At 33.5% G+C, this 23,146-nt stretch overlaps 1 protein-coding gene across 9 annotated transcripts in view; it reads right to left on the reverse strand.

Annotated features, from left to right (window-relative positions):
- The window catches only part of DNM1L (dynamin 1 like), a 54,508-nt gene extending 35,259 nt beyond the window's left edge, over positions 1-19,249 (reverse strand). For 7 of the 9 annotated variants that reach the window (XM_074270582.1, XM_074270579.1, XM_074270578.1 and 4 more), the window contains exons 1-2: positions 18,982-19,240; positions 10,638-10,785 (exon numbers count right to left, since the gene is read on the reverse strand). In XM_074270582.1, coding sequence (XP_074126683.1) covers positions 10,638-10,785; positions 18,982-19,083 — 250 coding nt within the window. In that variant the 5' untranslated portion in view covers positions 19,084-19,240. Of the gene's footprint in view, positions 1-10,637; positions 10,786-18,981 lie in introns of all 9 variants that reach the window. The other 2 variants (XM_074270583.1, XM_074270584.1) reach the window with 2 other exon arrangements.
- Between the last annotated feature and the right edge of the window lie 3,897 nt (positions 19,250-23,146).

Below are 23,146 nucleotides of genomic sequence, written 5' to 3' on the forward strand. Positions count from 1 at the left end.
CCCAGCGAAAGAACTGTAGGAGATGACTATGAACCACTACATAGAATTCCCAATTCCTATATTTTTGTCCGCCTGCATTTTTGATTTCCTTCATAGGCTAATTGTACACTATTTCAAAGTCTGATTCTTTATGTACAGCAAAATAGCTGTTTGGACATGTATACGTATATTGTATTTAATTAATACTTTAACATATGTAACATGTATTGGTCAATCTGCCATTTTGGGGAGGAGGGTAGGGGGAAGGAGAGGAAAAATTAGAACAAAAGGCTTGGCAATTGTCAATGCTGTAAAATTACCCATGCATATATCTTGTAAAAAAAAAAAAAAAAAAGCTATAAGAATAATAATAATAAAGGGGACTGCATCTAGGTTTTATCACCAGTGTTAGCATAACACTTGGCACAAAGCTTGGGCTTAATCTTTCTTACTTGATTGCTGGCACTCTTGCAAGTTGGGGTGAAATACATGCTATTGTACAATGAGAGGAGTGGCTAGAAAGTCCTAACTTAGAATCTAAGACCTAGTAGAATGCTTAAGCTCAAGATGAAATAATTACAGCAAGATTTACAGTGAAAAATCTAAGCTCAGGGGGCTCCTGACACTACAAGAAGCACATGTGTACTACCTACAGGCTGAGGAAAGAACAGATTCACTTTTCCCAAGCTACCAGAGTAGAATGGTAAGTGGTTTGCCTTCTTATTTTCTCTCTTATCCTTCCTTCCCTATCCTCTCTTCTTTGATCAAGAAAATAGAACACACTGGAGTTCTTTTGTTAGATTCAACATAGTACCAAATTTTATTAGTAAATGTCATAGTTAATACAAGTTTCTCTCCAACTGATAAACAATCAAACAATATAGACAATTTTCAGATGAAGAAATTAAAGCTATCTAGGCATATGGAAAAAAAAATGCCCTGAATCACTTTGAATTAGAGAAATGGCAAATTAAAACAATTCTCAAATTGGCTAAGATGGGAGGCAATGATAACGATAATGTTGGAGGGGATGTGGGAAAACTGAAATACTAATACATTGTTGGTTGAATTGTGAAATGACCCAACCACTCTGGAGAGCAATTTGGAATTATGCTCAAAGAGCTATAAAATATACCCTTTGATCCAGAAGTGCCACTATTGGGTCTGTATCCCAAAGAAATCATGAAAGAGCTTAGAACTCTTTTTGTGATAGCAAGGAATTAGAAAAAATAGTTATTAGGGAATACCTAAATAAGGTATAAAAATAATATAAAAGTAATGGAATAATATTGTTCTATAAAAACAATCAACAAGGTGATTTTAGAAAGTCTGGAAAGATTTACATTAACTGATGCTAAATGAAACAAACCAAACTAGGAAAAAATTGTACACAGCCACAATGTGCAATGATCAACTATGTGATCCAAGGCAATGCCAATAAACTTTGAATGGAAAACTCCCATTGGTATCCAGAGAGAGAAATATGGAAACTAAATGTTAATTTAACAAGCTAGGTTCACTTTTCCCCTTTCAATTTTTTTTCTTGTGATTTTTCCTTTTCTGATTTTTCTCTTCCAACATGGTTCATAAGGGGGAAAAAAAAAAAAAAAAGTAAGTATACATAACCCTCCCCTAATTTTTTTCCTCTATCATTCTTATTTGGTTAAAAAAAAAAAAAAAACAAAAAAAACAACTTAATTCAATCTCTATCATTTGCTTTAACTCTTGTAAAAATTCCTATTGAGGTTGTGTTCAAGTTGAATCTTAAGAGATTTTGGTTGTAGATGTTTTCAAATAACTGTGTTCTTTGTATCTTGAGCTTCCCTATGACAACAGTAGCTTGGGTTCTTTTTTGTTTGTTCATGCTTCCAGCTTCTTGACATTATATACTTTATATTAGCATTGGGCCATCTTCAGTACTGGAGAGGATATCTGTCCCTAGTTTTTCCTGTTTCCCAACTCAGTCTGAGTACCTGCAAGTCTTCAGTGCTTGAAAAGTGTTATGATGGGGGAGGGGAGAGGGGAGAATAGGCCTATTCATACCTTTTCTTGAATGTGCTCTACAAATTCTTCAATAAAGTTATGGTCTGTTGTCGTGTGTGTGATTGAGTTTCAGTAGACTTTTAAGCAGGGAGGTTTTGCAGGTTCAAAGAAACTGAATTACTGCATCTTTTTTGGTATTATTCTCCAGCCCTTTTTTTTCCAGTGTAGTCTAATGTGCTAGGCTAAAGGTTAGAACTTGTTCTTTTAAATTCAGCCACATAGCTATGTTTCTGTTTTTTGCTCAATATTCAGTTTAGAGTGACTGCTTTTCTCTGACCTGAAACTGCACAATGGTGACACAACTTCCAAATAGCACCTATTCCTATTCCTAGCACAAATTCAGGGGTCCCCTGGGATCTCTTTCTGTCTTAACGCTTCCTGCCTTGTTGTCTAATCTGTTCCTAGTGGGTACAGTATTCCAGATTTCTCTGTTTTTGCTGCCTTTGGGCTGGAAAAAAGACCCACTGTGACTTTGTTTTGGTTTTCTCAATCAGAATTCAATTTGGTATTTTTGTGCAAGCTAATTGTGGCAAAGTCAGGCAAAAATGCTCAGTCTCACTCTGCCACACTGACCAATACTTAACTTGCATAAAGTGATCCTTTTCATTTTTCAAAAAATGGAAAAAGGGATGAAATGTTTCAAACTATTGTTCTCTATATAATAAAAGCATCATAAAATTAGAGCTATAAGGAATTTCATATATTAAGTCCTACTCCCCTCATTGTACAAATGATTTGAAGCACACAGATGTGTTGAGAGAGATAAATTCCTATGTTCTTTTCAGCTCTCTCTAAATGCTAGAATTATCGCTTTAGGACTGGTCTAACCATCTTGTTTCCAGTTGTGTCTCATGAAGCAAGCTATCCACTTAACTTCACTATCTCCTCTCCTTGTTAGTGCCCTTAATTAAATAACACCAAATAATGATCTGACCTAAATTCAGGAGTGAGAGTTACTATTTTTCTCAAACAATCATGTTGATAATCCTGGTTCTTTAATATCCTCCAGTTGCATATATAAGATTATCTTCATACTTTCCCCACCATCTAACTCAAAATGTAGCAGCCCTTCCTCACTTTCTCTTGTTATTGTACAAGTTAATACAATTTTTACATAATTTCCTTTGAAATTATGTAAAGAGAATTAAAGATGTACAAAACCTTATTGATAAAAATAACTCCTTAAAAATTAAAATTGGCCAAATGGGATAAAAATATGTGACACCCATCGGGGGGAGGGAGTGGGGATAATTTGGAAAAATGAATACAAGGGATAATATTATTTAAAAAATTACTCATGCATATATACTGTGGGGAAAAAAATTCTAAATAAATAAAAAATAATAAATAAATAAAAATAAATAAAAAATATATGACACCAAAAATAAAACAAAGCAAAAAAAGACTGAAAAAAATAGAAGAAAATATAAAAACAACTGATGTGGAAAAAAGGTCAAGGAGAGATAATTTAAGAATCACTAGTCTCTTGAAAGCCATAAGCAAAAAGTTTAGAACTCATATTTCAAAAGATTATAAAAGAAAACTGCTCAGATATCCTAGAACTAGAGGGCAGAATAGAAAATGACAATGATTACCTCCTAAAAGCAACCTCCAAAATGAAAATTTTAAAATCCACAAGGAGATCAAGGAGAGACTATAAGTCAGAAAGAATTTAAATACGAAGTAGCCACCATCAGGATTTACACAAGATTTAGTAGCTACCCCTACAAAGAAACAGAGGGCTTGAAATATGAAGGCAAAGGAAGTAGGATTGCCATCAAGAATAAGCTACTCAGGGGCAGCTAGATGGTGCAGTGAATAGAACACCAGCCCTGAATTCAGGAGGACCCGAGTTCAAATCTGAACTCAGACACTTAACACTTCCTAGCTGTGTGTGACCCTGGGCAAGTCACTTAACCCCAGCCTCAAGGGGGGGGGGGGGGGGAAGAATAAGCTACTCAGCAAAATTAAGCATAATCCTACAGGGAGAAAAAAATCTACCTTTAAAACAACATTGATATATAAACATAGGAGTCAAGAGAAGCATAAAAGGTAAATATGGTTGGTTAATAAATCATAAGGGGAAAAAACCAAGGTTAAATTGTTGAGGTTTTTACACTAGGTAAAAATTTATCACCCACAATATGGGAAATACATGGGGTATGCAAAGAAAAATTAACACAATTGGAGTGGGAAATAGTAGGGAGAAAGAGAGAACAGAAAACACAAACTTTACTTTCATCTGCACTGGTTTGAGGAAGGAAAAAAACAGATACACAAATATTAAGGTATACAAAAACCCTATTTTAAATAGGAAAGGGGAGAAAAGAAAAGGAAAAAGGAGAATAAGAGTTACTAAGTAAAGAGGCAACAGTCAAAAGCAAAACAGTCTCTTAAAAATAGGAAAAGGTGAAACAGAGGACCAGTATAATAGATAAGATGGAGAGAAATACACAGTTAACAATCATAATTATGAATGTGAATGGGATGAACTTACCCATAACATGGAAAAGGATAGAAAAATAGATAAGAAATAACCTAAAAATTGTTCAAGAAACATACTTGAAATGAAAACACATACAATTAAAATAAAGGGCTTGAGCAAAATCATGATCTCAGACAGTACAGAATAAAAAAATATTAAATTAAAAGAGATAATATGGAAAACACATTTTACGAAAAGACGCTACAGACAATAAATTAATATCAATGCTAAACATACACGCACCAAATGGTATACCATCTAAATTCTTAAAGGAAAAGTTAAATAAGTTATAGAAGGAACTAAACAGTAATGTTACAAAGGGGGAGAAATTTCAATATATTCTTCTCAATGTACATAAGACATATGTAAGATGAACAAGAAAGAGGTTAGGAAGATGAATAGAATTTTAGCGAAGTTAAATATGATAGACTTCTGGTGAATACTGAATGGGTAAAGAAAATATACTTATTCTTACCATTACATGACACCCTCCCAAAAAGTGACTATATATTAGGACAGAAAAAAAGAGTTAAAAACAAATGCAGAAAAATATGATTGAATTATTTTTTAGTAACTCACAATACAATAAAAAACTATAATCAATAAAGGGCCTTTGAAGCAAGCATTTCAATTAACATAATGTAATTTTTAAAAAGACAATTGCACATGAAATTGCAAATCTATTACATATAACCTTCTTCTCCTTTTTAATACATAATAAAATTATGATATAATTTTTTCTTTTTTTCCTCATATTCCCCCCCACCCTAGAGATGGTTGCCATTAGACATATATAGGTGTCTCTATATACATTATATGTTATAATATTAATTATTTATAAAACACATAAATATAATTATTAATTAAAATAAATATATATTGGATATATATAAAATAAATGTATAAAATATATATGTAAAATTATTCTATATGTACTTCTACTTATTAGATCTTTCTTTGAATGTATATTTAACATTTTCACATGTCCTTTAGAATTAATCTGGGTATTTATAATGATTTAATCATCCAAAGTCATTTGTAAACAATATTCCTGCTACTGTATACAATGTTCTCTTGGTTCTCTATTCATCTTACTCTTCATTATTTAGTGCAAGTTTTTCCACAATTTTCTAAGATCACTGGACTCATCATTTCACACAGTACTTTTCCATTATAATCATATACCACAACTTATTCAGCCATTCCCCAAGTGATAGGTGTCTCTATAATTTCCAATTCTTTGTCACCCCAAAGAGGACTTCTACAAACTTTTGAACATAAAGGTTAATTTTCTGTTTCTATAATCCTCTCTGGAAACTGACCTAATAGTGGTATTTCTGGATCAAAGAGTATAAGCAGTTAAATAACTCTTTAAGCATAATTCCAAATTGGTCTCCAAAATATTTGGATCAAATCACAATTCCACCAACATTGAATTAATGTTTAAATTTTTCCACATCCTTCCAACATTGTCTCTTTTTATCATTTTAGCCAATCTGATAAGTGTAAAATGATATCAAGATTTTTAAATGTACATTTCTTTAATCAATAATGTTTTAGAGTATTTCTTCATATAACTATTATTTTGTTATCTCCATTGGAAAACTTTCTGTTTATTATCATTTGACCATTTATTGGTATTGGTAAATTGTAGAAAAGATTTCATATTCTTAAGAGATTTGACAAAGCAAAATTGAGAAAGAACAAATCCATGAACACAGCAAATAAGAAACCTCCAACTAACGAATACAACAAAATGGATAACCTAAAAATCAAGTTTTTAAAAAAATGAATGAACAAATAAAACTAGGGGAAAACTAATACTCTACTGTTAAATCCAAAACCAATGAGGACAGAATAAAAGCAATTACTGGGAACTACTTTGTCTAATTCTCTGACAATAAAAATGACAATAAATCAAATGGATGGATATTTACAAAAACTATCAAGTTGCCAGATTGAAGGAAGAGGAAGTAGAATACTTAAATAACTGTCTTAAAAAAGAAACTGAACGAATTATAAATGAAATCTTGAAGTGGGAAAAAAAAAAAACCCAACAGAATCAGACATAGTTATGTGTGTTCAAAGAACAATTAATTTTAATGCTACATAAATTGTTTCAAAAAAGTTTTTTAAAAAGAATCATACCAAATTTATAGCTGAATGGAAAATACTAACAAGAAGGTTACAGCAATATGTCTATGACCAGGCTAGATTTACATCAGGAATACATGGCTAGGTCAATATTAGAAAAACCTTAAATATATTTTAAAAATAAGCATATATGATTTTTTTCAACAGATGTAATAAAGCTTTTGACAAAATAAGAACACACATTCATTTTTTTAAAAAGGTGTTTATTTTCAAAACATATGCATAGTTTTTAATATTCACCCTTTCAAAACCTTGTGTTCTAAACCACACATTCCTAAATTAAGCTTTGCTTAAAATCATAAGTAAAACCTATCAAAAATCAAGAGCAAGCATTATCTGTAATGGGGATAAGATATAAGATTTTCCAATAAAATGAGGGGTGAAATATTATTACCATTACTATTCAGTATTGTTACTGGTATTGTACTATAAATATACTAGAAACTGTACTATAGTAATCAGACAAGATAAAAAGATATTGAAAGACTGTACAATGGCATACATAAATAATCTTAGTAAGCCAAATAAAAAACTAGTCAAAACAATTAACCTTAGAAAAACAGCAAGATAAGAAACAAAATAAGATAAAATAAAATTTGCACTTCTTTATATTACCAACAAAGTTTAGTAGGAAGAGACAAAAAGAGAAAAAGAGTAAAATAACTCCAGAGCTTATAAAATGCTTGGGATGCTACTTGCAAAGATACACAAATAAACACAATGATAAACCACTCTTCACAAATAAAAACACATCTAAATAATGAAAGTAATAAAAATTGTTTATGTGTAGGCAAAGTAAAAAAAAAAAAAAAAAAAAAAAAAAAAAGACAACATAACCTAAATTACCAAAGAATTAATTTGTAGAGTTAAAAAAAAAAAAAATTAAAATTTTTTCTGAAGGAATAAAAATATCAAGAATATCAAGGGCATCAATGGGGGAAAAAAAAATAGGAAAGAAAGCCAGCAGTAAGAAACCTCAAACTATACTACAAAGTTGTAATCATCAAAACAATTTGGTATGGGGTAAATAGAGAGGTTGATCAAGCACTAGATACACAATATACAGGAAGAAATGTGCACAATAAGCTAGTTTGATAAACTCCAAAATCTGAGATACTAGAACAAGAATTCACTATTCAACAAAAACTGCTTGGAAAACTGATAAGTAATGTGGCAGAAAGTAGATACAAATCAGTGTCTCGTAGATTATTAATTTAAATAGATGTCTCATTAAACATAAAAGGTGATCTCAAACAAGTAAGTGGAACATAGAAAAAAATAACTTGTCAGATCTGCGGATAGGGGAAAAGTTCATGATCAAGTAAAATTCATGATAAATAAGAGAGATAGAGATTCACAGGCAGTAAATAGATGATTCCATCTATATACATTATTTTTAAAATTATATTTAAAACCCCCCAACAATGTAGCTAAAATTAGAAGGGAAAAAATGCAGGAAACTAAACCTGAGCACAAATTCAGACAGGCTTTCATGACTCTAACAGACTTCTGCATGTTATCTATTTTCAGAACTCACTAATCATTTCTTTCTTCTAGCCAGGTGGTCTATATAATTATGTTTATCATAATAATTCCAAATGTTCTACATCATGCTTTTACCCTACAATACATACATGTTCCTCACATAAATATATCCTCTTCATATATAATTCTATTTATTTCACCCTTTAAAAAAAAAACAAGTGTTTTTCTTTAAATAATTGAGGCATAAAATTAGATATTTGTCACTGCAGATTCCAGATGGAAGAGGGATTCACTAGAGATAGTGGGGTTTTCCAGTTAATCCTGTTTAATCACTTCATGCCTCCAAAGTATTTTAAAAAACTTAAAAATTAATCAGGAGTTTAGCCTCCATTACTCAAACACACAAAAAACAAATGTATGAAAAATATTTATTATTCACAATATAATAAACAGTTGGATACAAGATACACAGAATTAATTCATCAGTACATATATCTGGGGACACTATCCAAAGATATTAACTTAGAACTGGGCCTAAAATTAAATAGAGATAAGAAAAAATTAGACTATATTCAAGGAACAGCTGTTCTTACAAGTAACCTCATGCAGTAACCTGAAATAAAAACTCATCTTTTTATCTGCAGTATTCTTATAATTATGCTATGTTACTGCAAAACAAACCATAACTATATATATAAAATCATAAACTCTGAGAAAACAAAATCATGGATCACCAAAAAGAAAAAAGAATAAAGAGACTGAAGAATATTAATGTAATGCATTAAAGATATCAAAGTTCAGGAAAGGAAGTGAGCCAGTTATATGGTAAGCATGAAAACTGATGAATTATCCAAGTACTAAAATGATACCATATTATCCTTGTAATATCAAGAAACCTACAGCACAAAAAGTTGAATAGAAACCTGGTAGAAAATATATGGAAAACCATGGAAAACAGTCACACAGGATGAAAAAGCATGTATATATCATCTGAAGAATGGTTAGGTCAACATTATCATTGAGGTACTCAACTATTTCAATAAAATAGAATGATCAAAACAAGAATGATAGGACAAAAACGTGAACACAGAATTGAAACATAAAATAAGGAAATGGTAAAACACCCTAAATGCTCAGGCCTGGATGAAACACATCCCAGAGTACAATAAGAACTTAGAAATGTAATGGATCAGCCACAGTCAGTGATGTGAAAACTTTGAAAAACAGGAGACATGCCAAAAAATAGTTCTATGTTATCCACATTTTCAAAAGGGGAAATAAGTTGAATTTTTTCAAATGGTCAGCTACAGAGTTTAAATTTCAATCCTACCAAAATATTACAATATGCTATGAAAGGCGTGATTTTGTAGGTACTTAGAAAAAGAAATGATTACTTAAGCCAGCATGGGTCTATCAAAAACAAACAAAAAAACAATAATGACAGGACAATAATCGTTTTGTTTACCACTCTGTATCTCAAGTTATTTGTCTTGTACAGTGGTTGACAAATTGTGACTGATTTTAAAATTATGTGAGGATAATTTCATTTCCTTTTTCCAAAGGATTATTAAATTAATTTCATAGACAGTAGATGCATGAACATCAGCAAAGCATTTAACAAACACCTATTTAATATAAGAGCCTTGAAAACTAGGTGAAAAAATATAGGCTAAATGATAAGAAGTTAATTTTAGCTGGCAGGATGACTAGTTAGAGTGCTGATTAATGGGAAGCGATATTAACCTGATAAGAAAAGGTATCTACATCAGAACCAGTGGCTACAGCACAGGCCCCACTGGCCTTGTTCAACTTTTTTTTTTTTTTTTTTTTTTTTTAAATGGATGAAGGCAGAGATGGCATGCTTAGAATATTTGTGGGGCACCCAACACTGAAAAAGATAGCTGAAAAATGGAAGCAGCATGATGTAGTGAAAAGAAGGCTGGATTTGGATTTGAATCAACTCTTGTCAGTTGACAAGTCACTTAACTTCACCAGACCTCAACTTCTTGATCAACTTCAAAGGCATTTTCAGTTCTCAATCTATATCCCTACCATGGATGACAAAGCCAAGATTCAAAAAACCCTTGGCAAAATAGTATGAACAAAATTTAATAAAATTAAATAGAATAGATAGTTTAAGGTAGTAGGTAAGGCACTGAAATCAAGAAACTCAGATTGAAATTCTGTCCCAGATGTGATATGATTACAGACTTTACCTCACTGAAGCTAAGTTCCCTTATCTATAAAATGAAAGATAATAATACTTGTAATATCTCCATCAGAGTTGTTTAAAAAAAAAAAAAAAAAGTACTTTGCAAACCTTAAGTGTCACCTATTATGATTACTTTCCTAGATCTTCGTTGCAGCCATTAGTTTGTAATTATCATCAATCAACAATAAACAATATTATCTTCAAATTATTTCCTTTTAAGAACAAAACTACAAGGGATATACTAGCATAATTCAAATACTACAAATGTCTAATACTTACCATTTTCATCTCCAGATGTTTTTCCTCTATCTTCTTGTGAAACATGGACCAGCTGTAGAATAAGGGGTCTCCTAGTGACAACTCCAGTACCTCTGGGGAGTAGGTCCCTCCCTACAAGGCTTTCTAGTACTGAGCTTTTTCCACTGCTCTGAAAATAAAACATTTAAGAGTAGCTGTGAGCTTTTTAAAGAAATTCTTTACACTGCTGTAAAACTATTAATAAATGCAGTAAAGGAACACTTTCAAAGTAACATCATTTTATTTGAACCTTGACTTTTAAATTATTGTAACTGTTTGAAAGATATATTTTGTTTCTCCGTTCAATTATTACTTTACTTGCTCATAAAAAAATCTCCCCCAGCAACAAACCATTAGCTAACTTGGCCAATAAAAATAAGATCTGTGCAAATCCTATTGCTAAAATAGAAACTGGCCAAGTTAAATTTACAAGAGAGAAAATTTTAAAATAAAATAACTATATTTTAGTAGCAAAAATGAAAATTCTTAGAAAATTAATGAGTATTACCCAAAACCATAATACAATTCAAACAAAATAAGTAGAAATTTTAAATAACTTAATCTCAGGGTGGGGGGTAAAGGGAGAAAAATGAGAGAAAATGTGAACATGAAAATAAAATGGAATTTTTAAAAAATATGTGCATATGTACACACACGTATACATATACACATATGTATATCCATAATATGAAACTGCTATTCTTGGACAATGATATAGGTCAGAAATTTCTAGGCTCTTCAGATTTCCTTCATAAACAAAACCATCATGAAATGCATGCACAGCATCAAAAATCAAGGAAAATATTCTAAGATAAGTTGAGAAGTCCTCAAAAAAAAAAAAAAAAAAAAAAAAAAAAAAAAAAAAAGATTGGGCCTCCCCCCTGGAGCTAAAGTTAGGCAAGTGAATCATCAACAGTAGGCCTTGAGAGTAGCTACATAAGTAATCTCACTATGCCTCAAGAAATTTCACCTCATAACACTTTTACAAAGTCTTTGGAAACTAGAATTGGGCAAGAGAAATTAAAAAAAAAGAAAAGAATCTAAAACATCTCATTAGAAAAACAATTGATCTAGGGAACAGATCAAAAAGAGCCAATATGAAAATGTAATTAATATAACAATCGCCAAAAGTTGTGATCAACAATTCTGATGGACATGGCTCTTCATAATGAAAATTCAGGCCATTTCCAGTGATCTTGTGATGAAAGCCATCTACCCAGAGAAAGAACTGTGGCAATTGAATGTGCAACACAACATAGCATTTTCACTTCTTTTGTTGTTTTTTGCTCGAGTTTTATTTTCTTTCTCATTTTTTTCCTTTTTGATCTGATTTTTCTTGTGCAGCAAGATAACTGTAAAATATGTATGCCTATATTGGATTTATATATATTTTATTTAAAAAAAAAAAGTTGTGATCAAAAAAAGAATCTAGATATAATATTACAAAGAATTAAGAAAATTAAGGAAAACTGCTCTGAAGTTCTAGAACAAGTAAAAATAGAAGAAAAAAAAAAAATCTACCATTCACCACCTAAAAGGGATTCCAGGGAGAACAACTTGGACGAATGTCACAGCCAAATTTAAAAACTCCCAGGTAAGGAGAAAATATGACAAACAAGAAGGAAAAACAAAACCAAAAAACTTTAAATACTGCAGAAATACAGTCAGGATTTCATTGCACCCAAGAATAATTTACCCAGCAAAGTAGAATATAATTCTGAATGGAAAAAAAAAAAAGACATGTAACCAAGATTTTCAGATATTTGTAACAAAAACACTAGAACTCAATGGAAAAGTCAATATAGAAGAAACAAAGAAAACACATTAAAGACTAACTTTAAGGCACTCATTAAGGTCAAACTATTTATTTTGTTCCATAAATTGACAATAAATTAAGTTTAAAAAAATTAAATTTAAAAGTTTATATATATATGTTTAAAACTGAATGGGATTGACTGGGTTAAGTTTTCTCAGTTTGAAACTAAGTCACAGGGATCCTTATTCTCAGAGCTGCAAGATGAGGTCTTGAATCCTGGGTTGCAGGGAGCAGACAACATTGGTGACCACTGGTCAAGGATGGTTATATCCTTTTAGTCTATCCAATGAAAAGACATGGATCTTTGCTTTTTAAACCCCAACAAGCCAGAAGCTGGTCAGGCATTGGTGGGAGTTGGGAGGCTCCCAGGTATGTGTTGGCCTCTCCCTGCATGGACTAAATAAATTCTTTCTCTTTGAACCTAAAGATGTTAATTTGGGAAAGGGGGTTTGGCACCCATTCCACACAAAAGAACTGAGCACTGTTTATAAAGAAACGAATAAACTTTTCCCATTAAAAACAATGGTAAAGAGCAAGGATATCCTTTATTATTTCCCAATATTGCTATAGCAATACAAAAATATAAATTAAAGGTAAGAAACATCTACAAAGGGTAGGGACATTATATGAAAATGACATGATGAATTTAGAAAAATTCAGACACTCAAGAAAGAAACTGAAGCAATTAATAGCTTCAAGTAGAATACAAAAAACCTAATAAAACCATCAACATTTTATACAACATTATCATATACACAAAAAAGGAGAAATTCTGCTCAAAATAAATATGAAACAAAGTGTCCCTTAAAGAAATAATAAAGGATGTGTGATGGAGAGAGCCATCTGCATGGATGCATCCAGAGAGGACTGGGTACTAAGTGTGTAATCACAACATAATATTTTCACCTTTTTTGTTGTTTGCTTGCATTTTGTTTTCTTTATTTTTTCCTTTTTGATTTGATTTTTCTTGTGCAACATAAATGTGGAAATATGTATAGAAAAACTACATATGTTTAATATATATTGAATTACTTGCTATCTAGGATAGGAGGTAGAGGGAAGGGAGAGAGAAAATAATTTGTAACACAAGGTTTTGCAAAGGAGAATGTTGAAAATTATGCATGCTTTGAAATAAAAAGCATTAAATGGGGGAAAAAAAAAAAAGACAATGATTGAAATTCCATAGATGGAGAGAGAATGACATTCCAGAAAGAAGAAAAGAGATAAGATAAAAGATTCCAGATCTGGAAGGACTAAGGGATTCAATCAAAGTTGATTTGATGATCATAACAAAGCTAAAGAAATGTATTTCATTCTTTTAAAAAGAGTTTCTGCCAGGCAGACCTCATGTGATCATTTAGTCTTTAGTCTATGCACAAGTACAATGCATTCACTCAGCTTTGGCAGAGCCAGATTTATATCTGAGTAATATCACTGTATTCCATATTTTCCAATAATTTATCCCTTTTCTTTCTCTTCTTGCAATTTGTCTTTTCAATAGAATTGATCTTCTGACTTTGTTTTTCTTCATAATTGAGTATCCTAATAGAAACAGTTCTCCATCCCCACACACAGTTCCAGGAAGAGGCAGTATTTGAAAGGGGAATCAAAGAGTAAGAAGGAATCTGACAGGCAAAGAAGAAAAAAGAAAAAAAAAAAAAAAAAAAAAACATTTCATGAATAGGGAACAGTGCCAGAATAACAAATATGAAGACAGAACTTGTTCTCGAGCAGAAAGTACCCTTTAGTTTGGCTGGAGAAAAGAGATTGTAGAGTACTATAATAAAGATACTGTTATTAGTATCTTTATTACTTGATACTTGGGAAAGAAAAAAAAGATAGCTGGAAGAATATTCAGGACTCATAGGTAGATAATGCCAATACAACAAAAATATTACCAAATTTAATTTATAATTTTAATGCTGTACAATCAAAGGCAAAACTTTATAGAACTTAATAAGAAAATTCATTTGGAAAAACAAAAGACCCAGAATATCAAAGAAATGATGAAGAGTTTCCAAAAAGGGGGACTAGATTTCTAGACTTCAAACTGTATTACAGAACAGCCATCATAATAATCATCCAATGTTACTTTAGGAAAAAAAGAGGATAAATGGAACAGACTAAATAATCAGAAACAATAGAATTCATTAACTCAGCTTCTGGTAAAATGCAAATAATTTACCTAGAAAAATTTTTAAAACTACTAGAAAATTGAAAAGTCTGGCAGCGCTAAAGCTTAAGTCAACATATTATATACCATATTCCACAATAAATTCTAAATGATATATAACTTCAATATTAAAGACTATATTATAAAAAAAAAAATATCCCTCTCATAGGTATGAGTAGGAAATGTATTCTCAACCAACTCAAGAGGCAGAAGGAATTTTAAAAGATAATATAACTTTAATTACAACTTACTGAAAAGTTTCTGCACAAATATTAATACAACTAGGATAAAAAAACAATTAAAGAGAGAAAAAAAATTTTTGTATCAAATTATTTTAAAAATAGTTTGTGTAGACGTAACTAAATTAAGAGAAACAGGAACAAATTCAGAGCATATTCAATTTATTGGTAAAGATAGAAAATTCCCAATAAAAGAGGCCTCTCAGTTTCCCAATAAACCAAGACTCCAAATCACGTAGACACATCTTCTTTTAAAGACAAAAGAGCATCTAAAAAGAAAAAAAAAAAAAAAAAAAAAAAAAAAAAAATAGAAGGCAGCATATAGATAGCAAAAATAACAATTGGTTACATAGCTTGTAGATATCAGGCAAGAGGAACAATATGATTGACTGAAAACTGGGAATGAGGGGATAGCAACTGGATGGAAGGACTGGCGATTCTTACAGCATTTCAAACTTTTTACTATTATTATGTTATTATGGCGATCTTTTCTCAGTAATCCTTGATGTTACTTTTGTAATTGTTTTGGAATGCCATGAACCATGCTTATATAAGACAGCAAATTTAAATGATAAATGTTTTATGTGTTCTTACTCTTCCACTGACTAGCCATCTCCATCCTTTCCTTGGTTTACTTTAATGCTCCCCCCCCATCTCCTCTTTTTCTTCTTAATTTAAAAATTTTTATTGCAAAGAAACTAAAAAATAGGGACAAAGAAGCAGTATCTTCAAAAATGAAGATGAATAAAAATATAAGTGTAATCCCAACTCTTTCAGCTTCTTCTAGAAAAGCTATAGCTACTATTATTGTTTTAAAAGACCAACAGAATCTTGACATAATGGCAAGTGTATTTTACCATTCTGGTGTAATGGCTGATAGGAAACTGAGTGAAATGAAATACAATTAGAATTAATGGTCATGCTATGAATAGACTGGAGAGTCCATCACATTAATGAGAAGCAACTACTTATACAAGAGATGAGATATCCCCAGATTATTAAAATATTCAATTAAACTCTGGTGAGGGATTAAAACTAATAATGAGAAGGACTACAATTCATTAATTAATGAGAAAACATTCAAATATGACTCTGGATGGGACTATATAAGCTACAAGTGAATGTAGTAAACAAACCCAAAACACAGCTACAAAACAAAAAACAAAACAAAACAAAACAAAAAAAAAAAAACAAGAGATGTGACATTTTATGCACTAAAATTAATTTATTTAAAACAATTTTCATCAACTTTATTGGTATTTAATATTAACTTTTTAATGAATGACTTTTATGAGTCTGACCTAATGAATAAAGAGTCCTCCAGAGTCTAGTAGTTCTGGGTAAATCTCACCTCTGACAAATATTGGCTCTGTAACTCTGGCCCTTAGTTTTATATCTAAAATGAAACTATTTGAATATATGACCCTTCCAGCCCACTAGCTTTTATCATGGTCATTTTTTCTCTTTTCCTCATAGCTCCTCCCAACTTAATGACTAGTTCATGAATCTATTCATCAAGTATACTGGGAGATATAAACTCCACTAAGTGTAAGATAAATCCTTCTTATTCTTAAAGTATTTCTGTTGACACATTTTATGCCTAATTCTTTGACTTCATATTAAGTTCATACTTTTATAAGCACAAAGCTTTAAAGACAATGGAAACTTTCTAGATGGCAGTGGTCTTTTGCAGTCAGGAAACAGTTCCAAAAAAATATTGTTTCCTAAAATAAAAAGTTCTAAATATAAACTTTAAAATTTAAAGATTTTTAGAATTCCAATTTTAGGAAACATAGTAAATAATCTAATTTATTAAAAACTAAATATGACTATTCCTTTGATGTTTCAAAAGTACTTTAAGATCCTATAATTTCTCAGATTTAATACAATTATTAATCATTACATCATGTTATTACATGTTATTTCCAACTCTTCTTGAATGCATTTGGGATTTTCTTGGCAAAGATACTGGAGTGGTTTACCATTTGCTTCTCCAGTTCATTTTCCAGATGATTCCTCATCTGAGGCAAACAAGGTTAAGTGACTTGTCCAAGATCACATAGCTAAATCTGAAGTCAAATCTGAATCTTCCTAATTCTAGGCCCTGCTCTTTTTTCTGCTCTGACTAGCAATTACTAAAAAGTGGAACATTTTAAACCAAATGTAACCAAATCCAGGATTTTATTTTTGTAGGGAACAAGAGTCCCTTACAAAGGGAGAGAAAAAACTTCCTCCTACCAATATAATTCTACAAATGCTAGGCACTTAGAGAGAAGCAGAGCCGAAGGTTAAGGATATGCCCAAAGTCATATAGTCAAACCAAAATGTCAGAGGGGGACTTGAGTCAGATTTTCTCTATTCCAAAGTCTACTCTCCATGTACTCATTAGGCAGCCACACTGATTGAATATTAAGGCTACTAATTCTCTGAAACAGGGTTGAAAGAACAATGTTTAAATCCAGAAGGCAAGGTTCTACCATTATATGATCTTCATAACCTCTTCAAGTTTATTTCCTTATGAGTAAAATGAAGGAACTGGCGTAAATAGCCTCTAGGTACTTTTATGGTCAAATCTACAAATTAACTTACAGGTAGTTTTTGCAGATTAGAGGGAGAAAAATAGTTATGCAATATTATCTCAAAAATATCAAGTTAATTAGCTCCAAAAATTTTCTGGTTGTCCTCTCTTCTCTACTCTACACAGTAATGGTAGGGACCCACAGCAATTTCCTAACTGGTCTCTTTAAGTTTCAGTCCTCTCCAATCTCTGCTTCTTCTGGCTGTCAAAGTAATTTTCCTTAAAGCCCAAATCCGACCTACTTCCCCGCTCAAATTTGTGTCTCCCACCTATAACCTCTAGGATCACATACAAATTTCTGTTTGGCACTTAAAAGTCCTCCACAATCAGGCCCCAGCATCTATCATTATCATTATTGTTTATCGTGCAAACTCCAAGATTCTGTGAGAATGCTTTATTCAATTTCTTAGATTGAGAACTTGACACAGAACAGAAGTTTAATAAATGGGAGGTTGGTACCTACCAAGCAAAGTCAAGGTACCTTTCAAAGAGGGAAGAAGGGACAACAGAAAAGATACCTTACAAGAGCAGCTCTTAAACTGAAGTCAATCAAACCATTTCATAGAAAATGACAGAAAGCCAAAGTTACATACACCTACTGATACCACTGCCTACATATATCATCCAACTATTATTAGGATATGAAAACATATAACTTCTAAGGTCTCTTCCAGTTTATTTAAAAACAAAAACAAACCGATATGACACTCTACTTAATCCCTTGTGCCAAGAAAGTACCTAGAGAAAAACAAAACAAGAGACCTTAGTTTACATCTAGGGAATATGACTTTCAATACTTTTTGAAACATTTGCTTCCACAGTTCTGTAATCCACAAGCGTGAATTGAAAAGGATTAGTAATTTGCCCAGTTTCTGAACGCTTGCAGCAGTAAAGTGTTTTATCACAGAAGATGAAAACCTCACCCTACAGAGATGATCCCAGGTGATCCTCGCCACCACTACAAAAGGTAGGTAGGGGTGGGGTGAATTTTATGCGCGCGCGTGTGTTCGCGCTCGCGCGTAATTTCTAGGCTTTTCAATAAGTCCCGAAGGTTAAACTTCACAAAACTCGGATGTTACTCAAAGCCCTCTCACATTCCACTCCACGGATCTCTAAGCAGCTCGGAGGGTGCACTGAGAAGTGAGAAAAGAAAACCAAGCAACCGAGACTCCCGAGCTAATCCAGGCACCAACCCGGAGCCCAGTTCTCCTTCCATGCACCACACTTTGTCCCTCAGTTGTCCTTGGAAGCCGAGGGCCCTCCCCAGGAAAAGCTCGCTTCTTCTTTAGCCACCACCACAACAATCCAGACTAACGCCGCGCTCGATCCGAAGCGGCTCCGCCTATCAGAATCCCTCCCAGTTTTCAGGGAGGCCTAAAGAGCAGGACTAAGAAATAAACATGCAAGAGGCCTGGACCTCCAGCTCCACCCAGCCCCGCCTTAGCCCTGCCCTGAGGCCTAGGGAGGCCCCAGTCCAGTTTAGTCGAGCCGCCCAGCCATCTCAGGGCCTCAGCACTCACCTGGGTTCCAACTACGACGATCTGGGGTAGCTGGATGATGTCTGCGCCCACGGTGTTAAAGACGTCCTGGAGCTTGTTAATAACTGGAATGAGCGCCTCCATGGCTCCTGGAACACAAGGCCCAGGGGCTCACTAGACAGAGGTAATGAATGAGGCCTATAGTTCACCTCCACCTTCTAGTCGCTTTCCTACTCCCCCTCTTCCTCCTCCAAAGCCAGCACCCATTGGACTTGGCCCGCCCCTTACTTGCTCTCTCCCAGCAAGCTGTGCGCTAAAAAGGGGTGTGGGCAGTGATGGGGAAGAGGGATCACAAAGCCTGACGGGAACGGTAGTCCTGGAAGACTCAAGGACTAGATGACAAAGCACAATTAGAGGATTATCTAAAGAGCTGGGAGATCAGTTTTCAGTAGGGGGAAAATGATCAGGTAATTCGTTACCTGTTAGTTTACTAATAAAGACTACTTTAAATTGTTTTAGAAGTGCAGGATATAAATGCATATATGTGTTATGTTTATTCACACATCTATTATATGTAATATATATGTTACCCCTTTAAGGAGCGGGGCCTCCTGATGTACTCTGGCTAAAGCATACCGCATTCAAACTGCTGAATTGAGCTAGTCTGCCTCTTGCCTGGGATCCCTATGGCTAAAAACATTAACTTTGTTTCTTGGACTGCTTCAGATATTTGTTTCAAAAAGACTCAACCAGTGATTCGGAAAAGAACCGACTCATGTGTGTCGTAGACATTACAGGGAAAAGGAGTTCCTGCTCTAGATCTCTCTTGTCCAGTTGTGATGGTGGAAAAAGTGGAGGGAAAATGCAGAGTTTGGAAATAGAAGATAGGGGTTCCCCTCCCAATTCTGCCACTTAATAGCCCTGCTAGTCACTTCGGCTCTTTCCGTTTCAGTGTCCTCAGTTTCCTGTTAAAGGCAGGCATATGATTCTAAATACATGATACTATAATCCTGCATTCTAATAGCATGTGTCTCTGACCTGCTGGATATACTTTCATCACACCCCTTATAAACTCAACAACCTCTGGCAAACACATACCACGACTCATACTACCTGAATCAAAAGCCTGCATCTAAGCCTCAGATCCTGACCATCTCTTCGGGTTTGTTTTTCTTTCCTTCCCTAAAGGTAATCAAGCAACAGTCTTGAGATGGAAGTCCCTCTCTTTGGAAGAAACCAAATAAATGTTAAAGGAAAGATCCCTAGTCCCTCATTTAGAACCAGCTACAAAAAAATCAATATTTATTAAATGCTTACTATGTACCAGACATTAGATTTAGTACTGGAGATATCTAAAGAGGCAAATTTCAATCTTTGCCCTCAGGGAATTTAGTCTAATAAAGAAGACATGTTGACAAATATATAGGCAACAAATAATAAATAGTTAGCAGAAGAAGGCACTAGAATAAAAAAGGTTAGGGAAGGCTTTCTGTAAAAATGGGATTTTAGTTGGGATTTAAAGGAAACAGGTAAATTAGTTGGTAGAGCTGAAAAAGAAGAGCATTCTAAAGCATAGAGGATAGCCAGAGAAAATACCCTTAACCAAGCAACGAAGTGACTTCTACTAGACAAGCCAAGAGAGCAGTATCACTGAATCAAAGAGTACATGGCAGGTAGTAAGGCATAAGAGGTCTGGAAAGATAGCAGTGGGTGGATTATGTAAGGCATTTTGTATTTGATCTAGTGTGAGATGTCTAAAAAGCAAAGAAAGATGAAAGATTGAAGAATGGCTCAAAAGCTGAAGCTATTAAATTTGAGAATCAAACATATGATAATTAAATCACCAATTAATCACCAAGTCAAGTAGTATAAAAGGGACACCTATGGATAGAAAACTTGATCTGGAGGAGTATCCAGCAAAGAAGAATGAAATAGAGCTGTCAGGGAGAAAGAAAACTAGGAGAATGAAGTGTTCCAAAAACATAAAGTGTATTAAAGAGGAGAGGGTAATCCACAATATCAAAGACTATAGAGAAATCAAGGAGAATGAGAATTGAGAAAATTTGGCAATTAAGAGATCTTTGAGAGAGCAGTTATGGTGGAATGATAAGGTCAGAAATTGTAAGAGGTTAAGAAGAAAATGAGAGGGAAAAAAAATGGAGGCACCCATTCTAGATAGCCTTTTTGAGGAATTTAGCTACAAAAGACAGAAGAGATATTAGAATAGAGTTAGAAGGAATGAAGGATCAAATGAGGGTTTGGGTTTTTTTGTTTTTTTTTAAGAATAGGGGAGACATGGGTAGGTTTGTAAGCAGTAGAAAATGAAAGGAAGACATTAAAAGTGAGTGAGAAGAGCAGGGATGACAAAGCGATCAATCTATTGGAGGAGACAAGATAGTGTGGGTTTGCTTGAACAGTGTTTGTAAAGTGTAAGTCATCATTTGAGACAAAAGGAGAGATGGAGCAAAAGTCATCTGAGAAGATAAGACAGTGAAAAAAGGAGACTCATGAATAACCTCAATTTTTTCTCTAAAACATGAGGCAAGAATATCATCTGAAAGGGTGGATGAAAGGAAGAAATGTGAGGTTTAAGGAGGAATGAAAAAGTGGGAAAAATTGAAGTTTCCTAGTGAACAAGATAGTGAATTAATTGATAAGGAAGATTTAGCAGGATTGCCTAGAGGCAGTGAGGGCTCAGTTAAAGGTTTGTAAAAAGTCAGAAGAATGTGATTTTTCTCCCCCCTTCAGTCAGCAACACATGTGAGAGTAGACGTGATTCAAGGCTGAGGTTTGGCAGGGTTTAGGGATTCAAAAATGGAGGACAATGTACATGTGAATTGATTCACAAAGGGGTCAAGATGGGTAAAAGAAATCAAGAGTGGTTAGTGCAAGGGAAATGACTTGGGAGAGTATTCAAAATATTGGAGGTCTCAGTAATGAAGCCTTCAATGTTGGATGTGGTTAGCCGAAAGAAACGGAAGAATTGATAAAAATTAATCCCTGAGGTAAGCAGAGAGAAGACACTGATGGAGATCAGTTTAGGTCCATGGTCCCATTTTCTGTAGAGGTCTTCAGTTAGAAATCCAAGTTATGTCAAACCTGAAGATTACCGTCTTTAGGAGTCTTGGGCAGGCTTACCTTGCAAAACTCCTCAGGTCCCTGAGGTTGTTTTTCCCCTAAAATGTAGTTATGGGCCATCCCATGGCTAATGATGCCTTTCTTTGGGTCAGTTTTCCATAGCACTCTGCCTTGTGATGTCTTTCCCTCTACCCCTCCTCCAGTGTCTCTCCTAACCCCACCATGTCTTGGGGTATCTCCTGATTTCACTAATTAATAACTCTTTTAAAGTGCTAAATTCTTTTCAGGATTTAGCCTGCTAGCTAAGGACATGTTCCAACCTTAAGGTCCATTCTCCTGGTAAAACCTTTTTATATGCTGTCCTACTCTATTTCATATTTACCATTCCTGGTGTCTCTTGTATCCCTACATTTTATCTGTAATTTATTCCCCTTAATAAATCTACCTTTTGCCAAAGAGAATGGCCATTGTGAATTCTTCACATGATTGAATCCCAACTTTTGGTGCCTGCCATCAGATGTGTACATCACACACATCATCAGTACAGATGAAAATTAGGTTCTTAAAAAGGAAGGCAGAGGAAGAGGAGAAAAGCAAACGTGTTATGGTAAATAAGGGGCTTTCATAATTCCTTAAAGTGGAAGTGATTCAGTTATGGATTATGATGAGATCAAATTTATGATAATCTTTATATCTGGGTGAGATAGGGTGAAGAAGTAGCACATGGGAAGTAAGTAGATTGAGAAACTAAGTAATTAGAGGAAGAATTAATATGTATATTGAAGTCTCCTAGAATGTAAGCAGGAGTTGGGGATGAAATAGTTTTGGAAAATTCTTCCTGCAGCTATCATACTTCTCAGAGGAGAAGCTTTCTCTTCAACTACAAAAAAGGTAAGTCCAACTCACTGGCCTGGCTTGACAAAAAAGGGAAGAATAAATAAGCATTTGTAAGTCCCTACTATATGATAGGAATTTCCTAATATTCTCCAGTTTGAGAAATGGCATCTGAATATATTCAAACCTTTATTATTGCATCTGGATAGTGAGAATTCATACTAGTATTTGAGAATTCATACTAGTATCTACAGGCAGAGTGATCAGCTTTAGAAACTCAATATTCATAGGTCTA

The sequence above is a fragment of the Sminthopsis crassicaudata genome, chromosome 5 (genome assembly GCF_048593235.1).
Source record: "Sminthopsis crassicaudata isolate SCR6 chromosome 5, ASM4859323v1, whole genome shotgun sequence".
NCBI lineage: Eukaryota > Metazoa > Chordata > Mammalia > Dasyuromorphia > Dasyuridae > Sminthopsis > Sminthopsis crassicaudata.